The sequence below is a fragment of the Notolepis coatsorum genome, assembly GCF_963971535.1.
Source record: "Notolepis coatsorum genome assembly, chromosome: 2".
NCBI lineage: Eukaryota > Metazoa > Chordata > Actinopteri > Aulopiformes > Paralepididae > Notolepis > Notolepis coatsorum.
Window position 1 is genome coordinate 178,326,740 of NC_140166.1, and position 12,459 is coordinate 178,339,198.

The window sequence follows — 12,459 nt, forward strand, 5'->3', positions numbered from 1 at the left end:
TTAATTCAAGATATCTGGCCTCGCGCGATCTCACAGCTGTGCCCGCACGCACAGTGCAATACTCCAATTCATTCAGCCATCGGCGCTGGTCAGATTTTTACATACGCGCGAAAGCCTTGCGGACGCCGTAGAAAGCAGCTCAGTGATGACACCCACTTTTTTGATTGACAACGCCTTGGATGAATGGGAACCCTAGAATGAGCAGGGAGAAAATACACGCTAGGATGCATCGTGCTATTTCTATCAAGGTAGGTTGAGAAGTAGTTTATCTCTCGTTACTAGGCAGCACACCAGCAGCACCAATAACAGTAAGTCATTTGTACGCTGTAGTAGTGCAATTATTTGCATTGAAAACTGTCCGAATGCACGAACAACGCGTTTATAAAAGTGTTTATAAACAGCTTTCCTGGCTTGTATTACAACCACGAATACCTCAACAACAACAATGGCCATTGTCTGACGACTTTCTGCTCTATAATTATCTAGTCTAGTTTGGGTATCATTCGCGTGATAGCCAGCTATCATTTTCACAACATGCATTCTGTTGCAGTAAAGCGCAGTTTGTTTATTGTTACGTCGTGATATCTTTAAGTGTATACATATCATGTTACAAGTAGTAGTCTACTAGCCTGTATCAGTTACAATGTGTTTCATGACTCAGAAACGTTGTGCCAGAGAGGAGGATGCTGCTGCTGAGTATGGGATTCTTCTGGATTTAGAACTGGGCCGTTGTACGACAACTGCTCATCTGTAACATGGCCTCCTCATCAAGGTAGATTATCCACACCCTCTTCAAGCATCAACAACTTTGATTAGAATTATACTATGCTAATTTTCATCCATTCAATATTCTGTGTGGACAGAGGATATTTATTCTAAATATCCATGGGTTTTTATTCCAGTGATCTGAGAGACAAATTACGAAAGAAACGACGTGCTTTTCAAGAAGCATTGGTAAAAACAAAAGATGATGAACAGGTAAATAAAGACATCCAGGTAAATAAAGACATGTCACAATGGGACACCCAGGTAAATAAAGACATGTCACAATCGGACACCCAGGTAAAGTAAAGACATGTCAAAATTGTTTTATGTTATTTATTGCAATTTACACTCTACCCCCTTCAGTGTGCATGTAATACTTGTACCTTATGCAGGCCATAATGAAACCAATAAAGGAAGAGACAATGGGTCTCATTCACAAACATTGCCATAAGATTTCTCTTACGACAACCACCTTGGAACCACCTAAGATAAACTCGCCGACAATTACACCCGGATTCACCAATGTGTGGAGAGCCTGTTTCCCCATCTAGCTATAGCTGGGCCAGCTTTCCATTACATAGTTTCACTGTGCGTCACCTTGTTTGTAGAGCTAAATCTATATTTTATTTTATAGCTATGGATGCAATACCATGGTAATTTGACAGTAACTATCTTCCGTTCAAGATGCAAAAAAGAATAAATTTTTTCATGAATACGTTCACAACACAACCTGTGGTGAATATAAGTATAATTTCTGAACGATCTAGGCTAATTCCTGGGAGGCCGGCTACAGGGCGCAATGTGAATACTACTAAAACCATTGGCGTTTCGTCCCTGGACACGCTACTATTTTCAAATCAAATCTATATCATAGGTATTATGTTTCATCATGAATGCATGAAAGGGGAGGGGGGTCGTTTCTGATTATTTGAAATATCAAATATCATTCGTTATTACCACAACACACGCCGATCAGGGGGATGGGTATGATAACCTTGCACGATCAAGCTGAAATTGATGTCAGATTGTCCTTACCTGTGGTCGGTGGTATTCCAAAAAGAATATTCTAATTATTTGATCGCCATCTGGTCCATCCTCCATCTGGTCCACAACATAACCCACCACAACATATGGATCGGGGGCCCCGAAAACTATTCAATGCGATTGGGTGAAGCCCTAGGTTTCCCATTACTAGAAAAGTCTGTCCAGAGCGGGTTAAACTTAGCACCCAGTCTGGAACAGGGTTTACTGCACTCTCGATACTGCCTACTAGCAGGATCTGGCCGGTACTGCACCTTCAGAGTCCCAGTATGCCTTTTAACGGGAACATACAGGTCCCTGACATTGAATAGGATATTAAAATCGAAAAAAGGGAAAACGATCAAAAAACGTATATATTAGAATTATACGTTTTTGGCCGTTAACCGCTGGCGCCCCCAATAACGTATATATACGTGGTTGGCCGTGAAAGTGTTAAGTGGCCAAAATTATCACAGCTGCGATGCCCACAATGAGAAACGTCACTCATTGACAAACATGAACGTGCGTTCCCGTTTACTTCATTTGCATACAGACACACCTGTCCAGCTCATTATAATGCAACTGAACAACTGAAACTGTCAAGAAGCATTTCAGTCATGAGTAAAGTAAAGCACATTCTGGATAGAAAATCACTCTACATTCTCTACTGTTCACTAGTTTTACCATATTTAAATTACTGTGCTGAAGTCTGGGGAAACACTTATAATTCTACACTACAACCACTTTTTATACTCAAAAAGGGCCATACCATTACAGGTTATCGTGATCACACAAACATATTATTTTTAAAGTCAAAAACATTAAAGTTAAATGATCTTGTGGAATTTAAAACGGCACAATTAATGTATAAAGCAAAAGGTCATGTACTTCCAGGAAACATTCAAGAACTGTTCTTTGATAGGGGTTATAATCTGAGGGGAGAACTCAATTTAAAAGTTCTAAATGTACGCACTACCATGAGAAGACACTGCATCTCAATATGTGGAGTGAAACTGTGGAACAGTCTAAATGTGGTGCTAAAGCAATGTCTAAACATGAAACAATTCAAACTGATGTATAAGGAAATGATGTTCACGAGGTACAGGGATGAGGAAGGGACTTGATATTCACGGGTGTTTACATTTTTATTTTATTTCTTTCATGTTTTACATATATCGTTTTTTGTTTTTTTTGTTATATATAGCCTATTTAGTTTTTTTTAATGTTTTAAATTAGTACACTCATTTGAGTAGTGGAAAAGGGGTAGGATTAAATAAGTGTATACTTCTTCCTACTCCTTTTCAAACATGTAAATTGAGTTATGTTTTGCTTTTGTTTAGTTATTATTTAGTTTGAGTTATGTTTTGATTTTGTTTAGTTATTTATTTTGTTTGTATTCATTTACATGTTCGAAATAAAGATTTCAAATCGAATCAAAGGGCAGAGCGGAAATGGTGGCTGATATAGGTAGTGGAAGAGCTTTGCGACAGATGAAAATGAGATTAATATATTGTCAGCACACAGCTCGTGGCCACCTGCAGTAGCGCGCGCGTGCACACACATACACGCGCGCGCAGTACTGTATAGTCTACGTGCGTAATGAATGAACTATGAACGCAGTAGGCTTATATTAATCTAATTACTTGTTTTATTAGGAGATCACAGATACTGCGCTGCAATAGTAGTACAGTACACATCTTAGCGTTACATCTCCACAGAGTCCAATCCGCTCACAGTACGCCCGACTCTGGCGGCCTTAATATGTGTACTGTACTTAACTGTACATATAGGGCAGAGCATATAGTATCTACTAAATCCTAATGAAACAAGTAATTAGAATATAAGCCTACTGTTCATTCATTAGACATGTAGGCTATAGTGTGCGTGTGTGGTGCAACAAGACGGTATAAATAGGGAATATTAATACAGTCTATTCCACTATAGATATATCCTCGCGATTTGCTTTAGTTCTTATTTATTTATCCACTGTCATTTGCAGTGTTGGTGTAGTAGGCCAGTGGTTCCCAAAGTGGGGGTCGCGAGCTGCCGCGGGGGTCTCTCTCTCTCTCACACACACACACACACAAACAAACAAACAAACAAACAAACAAACAAACAAACAAACAAACAAACAAAGGGAGCCGCATGTGATTGGTGGAAGCGGGACCCAAACAAAAAATCCATCAAAATCAGTGTTGTTGCTAATCATTGACGCATGCTAGCCTGTAATAATCCCCCCAGAAAAATCTACTTTGCATTTGATATATTGCAAATATATGCCATCACACACACTGGCATGTAAAGGGTATTAGAATTGTAAAATGAATATGTGGTGTTATGATCAGGGCTGAAGTTGAATAAAAAATTGTATTATTTTCAATCTGACATTACAAAAAAACAGAAAATCCATCAAAAGCAGTGTTGTTGCTAATGCTAATCATACATATGCTAGCCTGTTTTTTAATAATAATTTGTGATGCCATCACGAACACTGGCATTCAAGTTCAAGTTCTTTAATAGTTGTCATACAGAAGTACAGAATACTTTCATACAAAATGCTTCTTACTGTTAATAAAAAAAAATAAAAAAAATAAATAAAAATAAATAAAAAAATTCCTGCACCAGAATGCAGGAAATTAAGTATTTTTTCCTGGTGGGGGACCCCCAGACCCCCCCGTTTAAAAAGTGGCCTGACTGGGGCTATATTTTGCACTATATTTCCTGGCCTGAATGATTTCCCCAGTCCGGCCCTGGTTAAAAGCCTCCAATGCTTATTAGTGTGTGTGCGTTTGAACGTTTGCATGTTTCAACCATACATTTCCATTTATAAAAAAAAAGATTATAAAAAAATAAAAAAATTATAATAGTGGGGGTCGCGCCTCTCTGACACCGTTATTTCGGGGGTTGCGGCCTGAACACTTTGGGAACCCCTGTAGTAGGCTACATAGTGTATTTCAATATCTGTTTTATTGATTAATGATATATTTGAAAGAATGCAGGTCATAGCTATATAAAACGACAAATGTCTGTCCCATTGTACCAATCAATGGGATATATTGCATGTTGGCTATAGCCTGCATTCTTTCAATGTATAATTAATCAATAAAACAGATATTTAACAAATAAGAAATACAAATGCCACAGAAGGCATTAAATAATTATTATTTTCAATCATTTCACAATAATTGCATATCTGAGTAATTATACATTTGTCCAAAATAGCTGGTTTAGATATGGTTAACCCTTTCTGCGCCAAAAACGAGTTAACTCGTTATTGCCGTCCAATCGTTGAGTGCCAACAACGAGTCAACTCGTTGTTGTGATCGTTATTTCTTTTATTCACTATTTCCATTCATAATTCATCCAGCAAGGCTCTGGGAAACTCTGGCACTCTGTCTGAGATTGCAACGGCCTGATACCGCAGCCTGGTGGTATTCGGCTGATGTTGCACTTACTTTCTGCAGGAAGCATGGCTCTGTGCGTCTGTGAATGTCGTCCGGGCGCAGTTATCTTGTCGAGACGCAAGAATCAATATGCTTTTGGAGTTTATGGCGTTGGCCAAACGGAAATACGATCTAGCAGATGGCAATCAAATAATTGGAATATTCGTTCTGCAGTCTCATCGGCTAGAGGTAAGAGCAATCTAACGTTAATTCCAGCTTGATTGTCCATTTCTATCATTGCAATCCATCTGATCAACGTATGCAGTTGTACTACCGAATGCCGTTATTGACAATCAATTAATCATAAACGACCCCCCCCCCCCCATTTCTTGCATGCATGATGGGACATAATATATACCGATCATATGCATTTGAATTTTTTATTGTAGCGTGTATAGGGACGAAATGCCAATTGATTAAGTATAATATGCATCACGGCCTATAACTAGCATTCTAGGAATTACCCCAGACCACTCTAAAACTATACTTATATTCACCACGGTATAAAACGACAATGTATGAATGGAAAAAATATTACTTTCCCACATCTTGAACGATAGATACCCAATGTCGAATGGGCCATAGTATTGCAGATATAGCTATAATATAGTTATAGCCCTGCAAACAAGGTGAGCGACTCCCACCGTTTACAGCGTTGGCGGTAGAGCTATATGATGCTGATATTGCGTGGCAGATATTGTGTTAATCCAGCTGCCCTGTGATCAGATTAATCCATATTATTTATTTTCGGGCATCAAATGCGTCATTGAGGCATGACTTTAAATATAAAACGTAATTCTTTATAATAATAATATACCTTTTATTTGGTGGCGCCTTTCAGGACACCCAAGGTCACCTTACAGATCATAGAGAAAATAAGAATAAAAATAAAGAACACAAGGCAGTTAAAAGTCAAGGTTAACAATAAAACAAGCAACAGGAAGTATAAAAACAGTGAAGTTAAAATAACAAAACAAACAAACAGCAGGGGGTATAGGACAGTGACATAGGTTACAGTGAATATGCGAGTTTGAACAGATGGGTTTTCAGTTGAGATTTGAATGTTGATAGTGAGTCTGAGTCAGACTGTCGGATATGTGGGGGCAGGGAGTTCCAGAGTCTGGGAGCCAAGCAGCTGAAAGCTCGGGCACCCATGGTGCTGAGGCGTGAGCTGGGGATGGAGAGGAGTCCAGTAGATGATGAGCGGAGGGTGTGGGAGGGGGTGTATTCCTGGAGGAGGTCAGTGATGGGGGGCTAGATTGTGGAGGGCTTTGAAGGTGAGTAGGAGGTTTGTTTGGATGAGTTGGTGCAGGTGATGATTATCATACAAGTATTGTCATATTTATTTAAATTATGATAAATTAATTCCAAGGATGCCTGTAGAGTTGACATGAAGGAATCACTATGATTCCTCCCAAATAAAGCCCTTAAGAACACGGCGCACACCAGTCTGTCAACTTACGACTGCTATTCAGGGATCCTAAATCCTGCTCGACCGAATCCAAGACAAGGGACGGGTGGTGAATCCCAAAATCGGCCCTAAGATGTCTTAGTGGCGCTAAGACCAAGATTTGTCAGATCTTTTGTCCTAAGTCCATTGGTGAATGAGACCCAATCTGTACAAGACTGTACAAGACTAAACAAGACCTGAAGGAAAATCTCACACCATAGTCTACACACTGAAACACACACACACACACACAGAGAGACAAGAAGAGAGGCAAATAAGGCAGGATATATCTAAGCATTATGATCTATCTGGTAGGCTCTGGTTCCGACTGCCAAGTCGACTAACGATGGAGGACAAGCTTCAATGGAGGTTGGTGTGTGTGTGTGTTATCCAGCTGCCTCTCATTGCTGTAGCTTAGCTTGTAGGCTTTAGCAACCTAGCGTGCTGTTATTGTGTGCTGCTGTCTCCCATGTTTCCAGCCCCCTGCTCTAAAGACGTGTTCAGACGGAGCTCCTGTCCTTCCTGTGTAGTAGAGCTGTAAGCTCCTGCTGCACAAGTTCTTGTGTTCTTCCTTCCATATACGCTTCACCCTTTTCTCCTGTCTAGCGTTAGTAAGCTGCAGTGTGAGTGTTCTTTGTCCGAAGTAGATCTGCGCGTTGCTATTGGTTTTGAACAGTGTCTGTGTTGCACTAGGAGCTGACGGGTTATGAGGAGGACCCTGGGGAGACCCTGAAGCGCAAGCTGAGGGCTCAGAGACAGAGACGAAAGAAAAAGGTACTACGTTCAACCCTCACTCTTTAATCCCTCTATCTCACATCACCGTAACCACTCCTCAGGTATAATAACAGCCCAAAACATATGGACTGCATTTATATTGCGCTTTTGTCCAAAGCATTTTACAACTTGTGCCTCACATTCACTCACACATTCACACACCAGCGGCAGAGGCTCCGCCTCCTGAGCCACTGTCGCCCCCCACAATACATTGTTGTCGTCGGTTGTGTTGTTTTTGTTCTCATTTCTTTCACCCCCTAATTAAGGTGCTTGAAGAGGCCTCTGCTACGGAGCCTGATGAGGATGGCGTGGAGGAGATCACTACCAGTCAACACAGTGGAGATGAGAGATCCCCTGAAAAGCCGGTGGTGCTGCGTAGACCGCCATCAGGCTCTCGGAAAGGTGAGGCTGGCCTTCATGTGATGTCAGGGGAAAGTGTATCTCCAAAAGAATATTGAATGCAGGGGGGGGGGGGCCTTGTTTTTCAGATTGCCACCCATACGTTCTGAAATGATGTCATGTATTTTGAATGGATTTTATGGGGGTTTATTGGGATTTTATTGGGAAGTTGATGCCACATTTCTGGGGCAAGCTGTCGTTTGTAGAGGATCACTCCTGTTGACTGCGCTCATTGACAGGTGGATGTTTGGGTTAGAAGATGGTTTGGAAGTCTTTGATGTGTGAAAAGCTGCCACAGAAAATCTCACGAGCATCACGGGACAAACCGCCACTCTTCCTTTTCTCTACGTTGTAATTTATTTTTGCAGTTTTAGCGATTTTTCAATGGAAATTGATGTAAGTAACTCACCAAAGATGAGTCTGGCGTCCATAGCAACACGTAGCAACTGTCTACTTTGTGCAGTGAAAAGCACCTGACAGCAAAACGCTATTTGCTGCTGCTATGTGATAAATGAAAGGTACTCGTTTTGTTTTCTAGGCCTCGCTCCCTTGCCTCAGCCCTCGCCCAGCTCCAGCCACTCAGAGAGACCTCCGCTTTCCCCCAGCCAGAGCTCCTCGGAGAGATCCCAGCACACCCCCGGCTCCAGCCACGCAGAGAGACCGCCGCTTTCCCCCAGCCAGAGCTCCTCGGAGAGAACCCAGCACACCCCCGGCTCCAGCTACGCAGAGAACGCCATGAGGCGGCGCATGGAAGACAAGCTGAAAGCAGCCAGGGTAAAACCCAGCCTCTTGCATTTAGTCTTTGATGAGATTTTGAACAAGATTGATTTAGATTCCTAAACAATTAAATAATTTGGGTATATTAAATGCAATTCCTGTTAAATTAAGCATATTGTACCTTCACACGATGGACTTTCCATTTTGTTCCAGTCGAAAGCCGAGAGTCTTCTTCAGCAGGAGGCTTCCCTGGAGCCAGTCAGCCGCCTGCAGGGCCTCCGAGACAGAGACACTCTCACCAGGTTTGACAGAGAGGTGAGGGTCTAGCTCCGTCCACCACACACACCCTGTCCAGTGTTTCCCCTACCATTGCCTTGAAGGCGCGGCCCGCCCCGCCAATGGAACCCCCCGCCCCTCCTGAAAGCTTAAAAAAACGTTTGAATAATAAATGATGATTTTATTTATTTTGTAAATAGTTATGAGTGTTGTATGTGCCTCCCTGTATTGTAAATAGTTCATGTGTGTTGTCACTACTGTATGTATAATTGTAAATAAGTTAATTTATGTGTTTTAAATAAATATTGTTCATATTTATTTACCTAATTTATGTGCAATCGTTTAATTTCAGCCCAGTGTAGAGAAATGCATCGATACTAACAACCACCTTACTGCGCACGTCTATGACGACACTGTTGACACCACGTATCTGTGAGACACGCGCCCCGCGGCAACACTAGTAGTTTCAGGGGGCCTACCACCCCCCCTGAAAAAGATCCTATGGGAAAAACTGCTGTCTACATGGTTCAAATAATTTCTGAAATATTTGAGAAATCCAAATGGAAAATTACCGTTTCGGTTTGATACTGTGTCACACTCCCCATTACCTCCCCATGGATGTTGACTGGGTGAAGGGGCAGGCTTGGATCTTCGGAAGTCCACGACCACCTTGGTGGTGTTCCGTAGGAGGCCGTTCCTCTCACTCCAGTCACCGGAGGCTCTCGCAAGGTCCCTGTACTAGGGTTGCATGGTATACCGGTAGTATAGTACCGCGGTACTAGAGTATTCAAAATGATACTATAGTGCATTTGGGGGGTAACTGTACATTGGAGGGGGTTGGGTTAGGACATTTACAGGGGCCAGTTTCGAATTGCAGTCTCCCGTAGGTGCTCTTTGAGAGTGGTTTTGAAAGTCGGTAGTGATTCACATTCCTTTACAGCTGTGGGTAGGGCGTTCCACATTGATGTGGCATAATTGCTAAACGTGTTTAGTCCCTTGTTTGAGCCGAATCTGGGTTTAACATGATTTGTGGAGCTCCCTCTGGTGTGTTGAGCTCCCTATGCTAGCTCTCGTGACTACAGTTACTTATATACGATCATTAGAAAATGTCCACAATGCTATTCGCAGGAATAGAAAATAAATTGAAAAGCCTAATAATAAGCTATACATAGCCTACACTGCCATGCTGAAAGCTAGCAAACACAGCATCCCATGTTGCCTACCCACAACCATCGGCAATCGCAGTGAGGATCTTTATTGATTAGCGTTAGCTAGCTAGCTAACCATAATAGTCTCAGCTTTAACTAAAATTACATAGCTAGCTAACGTTATATAAGCTAACGTTAGCTGAGTTTATTCTATGCAAACTGTCTCTAGATGTGCTAGCTAGCTAACGTTAATCAATAAAGATCCTCACTGCGATTGCCGATGTATGTATGAAAAGTATCGAAATTCATATTGGTATAATATCGAAACTAAAATGTTGGTATCGTGACAACCCTACCCTGTACTCCCCCTCCTGTCCACTCCGCACACACACGCCACTATAGCTGTATCATCAGAGTATTTCTGGATGTGGCAGGACTCGGTGTTGTAGTCGAAGTCTGATGTGTACAGAGTGAACATGAATGGAGCCAGAACAGTTTCCCTGCGGAGCCCCCATGTTGCTCACCACCTTGACACATGGTGAGACATTTCCCCAGCCTGACGAACTGTGGTTATCCTGTCAGATAATCTGTGATCCAGGAAGTGAAGGATGGATCCACCCCCATCTTTTTGAGCTTGTCTCTCTCTCTCCGAGGGGTCGGATGGTGTTGAAAGCACTCGAAAAGTCAAAAAAACATAATCCTCATATAACAACCTAGCTCATCTAAGTGAGAGTGCGTGGTGGAGCATGAAGAGGATTCATCCCCAGTGTTTTGCAGGTGGACCCAGATGGGGCGGGAAGAGTTGACGCCGCCCCGCCTCACAGCAGCAGGGTGAAGTTCCGAGAGGCATCGAGACGCGTAAGGCCTGGCAGGACAATGAGAACACAGAATACAATATACTACTCTTAATGTACACTGGTTGTATATCCCGGGCCAATCCATTTCACTTTTGTTTGTCTTGCCAATTTAGGCAGAAACAGGTTTCCCAACAGCCGAAGAGGCCTACAATTTCTTTACGTTCAACTTCGACCCCGAGCCACAGGACGAGACGGGGAAGAAAAGACGGAAAAGAACAACCGGTGGGGACGGAGAGGGGAGGGGGGACACAGAGGAGGAGGAGGAAGAAGACACGGAGAAAGAGAGGGAAGACGATAGTGAAGACGAGGAGCGGGTGAGATGATTAAAGTCAATTGATTAAAGAATTCAGTCAATTTCAGCTTGAACTTAAAGTCAAACTATAATTGTGCATTTTTCCCATTAATTGTCTAAACGGATGGACATTTTTGTCAATCAGTAAAGGATATGAGGCTTTTTTTAAACAGTCAGTTCAACCTTCCATAGTTTATGCTCTTAGATAAATAGTCAACTTTAGGCACCATTGACCATATTCACAGGGCAGCCATTTTGCTCATTTTTCTCTAAGAACATGCCCAGCTATCATCACTGTCCTTCCATTGAAAATACTGAGAAAAGGGCTCTCTAAAGAAGAAAATATTTACCGTGGACACACAGCCTAAGTGCCAACATTGTTTAAGTCTAAAAACAGTCCAAGTATACAGTTACAGGAATCCCATGTGAGTCAGTCAGGGCGGCTTGAGATATTCCCTAAAGAATATCCAACCTTCACGCTGACTTCATGAGGCCATACAATGTTTGTGGATATGGTCAATATGTTAGATTAAAAACATGTATCCCCTCTAGAACTAGGTTCTGGTCTTTGGCTCGTGAGCGAGGGTTGATTTTTTAAAGGTGCTTTAAGTGGTATTTCTTTGGTAAAATAAGTGTTGTATAACTCTACATTCCACAGCCATCACTGATAGTGTTTGGTCAGTAACATGGGTCTCCCAGTCCCTCCACTCTGCAGTAAACACAAAATACATTTTCTGGTATCCCTTCCCACTTTATCCAATCAGGAGAGAGAATTTTTACTTGTTTAAATTTGCAGAGCGGAGGGACTGGGAGATCCAACACTCTATATCAGTGATGGCTGTCAGAATGTAGAACTATTATTTTAACATATAGACCACTTACCTGCCATTATATGGTTAATACACATGTGCTGTGCATGTATGTGCTGCTGCTCATTGATGGTTTCCAACAGTTTAGATGTTCTGAATAATGTAAAAAAAGAAATAATAATAATTTTCTCCTCCCCACACTAAGGACGTAGAAGCTCCTCTTGTGCGTGATGAAGAGGAGGATTTATTCCTCATCGAGCAGTCGTCTCAGGACTTCCTGGAGGTGAAGAGGGCAGAGTACATTGGATACCATAGACGCCTTCAGCAGGACAGTGAGCTCCTCTTCACCCCCAGCTACAGAACAGGTATACTTTTGCAGGACTCCCTAAAAACCTGGTATTCTCTTTTTTTTTTTTTCACTTTTTCTCCTCTTTTTCTATTTTTCTCCCATCCCAATTTCGCTGTTTCCAATTCTCCCCTCCCCTGTCTTGAACGTTGCTCGCATATGC

At 42.0% G+C, this 12,459-nt stretch overlaps 1 protein-coding gene across 2 annotated transcripts in view; it reads left to right on the forward strand.

Annotated features, from left to right (window-relative positions):
- Nucleotides 1-253: 253 nt before the first annotated feature.
- The window catches only part of cc2d2a (coiled-coil and C2 domain containing 2A), a 71,805-nt gene continuing 59,599 nt past the window's right edge, over nucleotides 254-12,459 (forward strand). The window contains exons 1-11 of one of the 2 annotated variants that reach the window (XM_084307563.1): nucleotides 254-308; nucleotides 662-772; nucleotides 903-978; nucleotides 6,994-7,047; nucleotides 7,372-7,452; nucleotides 7,719-7,854; nucleotides 8,390-8,625; nucleotides 8,782-8,883; nucleotides 10,770-10,850; nucleotides 10,963-11,163; nucleotides 12,156-12,315. In XM_084307563.1, coding sequence (XP_084163689.1) covers nucleotides 756-772; nucleotides 903-978; nucleotides 6,994-7,047; nucleotides 7,372-7,452; nucleotides 7,719-7,854; nucleotides 8,390-8,625; nucleotides 8,782-8,883; nucleotides 10,770-10,850; nucleotides 10,963-11,163; nucleotides 12,156-12,315 — 1,144 coding nt within the window. In that variant the 5' untranslated portion in view covers nucleotides 254-308; nucleotides 662-755. The remainder of the gene's footprint in view (nucleotides 309-661; nucleotides 773-902; nucleotides 979-6,993; nucleotides 7,048-7,371; nucleotides 7,453-7,718; nucleotides 7,855-8,389; nucleotides 8,626-8,781; nucleotides 8,884-10,769; nucleotides 10,851-10,962; nucleotides 11,164-12,155; nucleotides 12,316-12,459) is intronic. The other variant, XM_084307564.1, reaches the window with a different exon arrangement.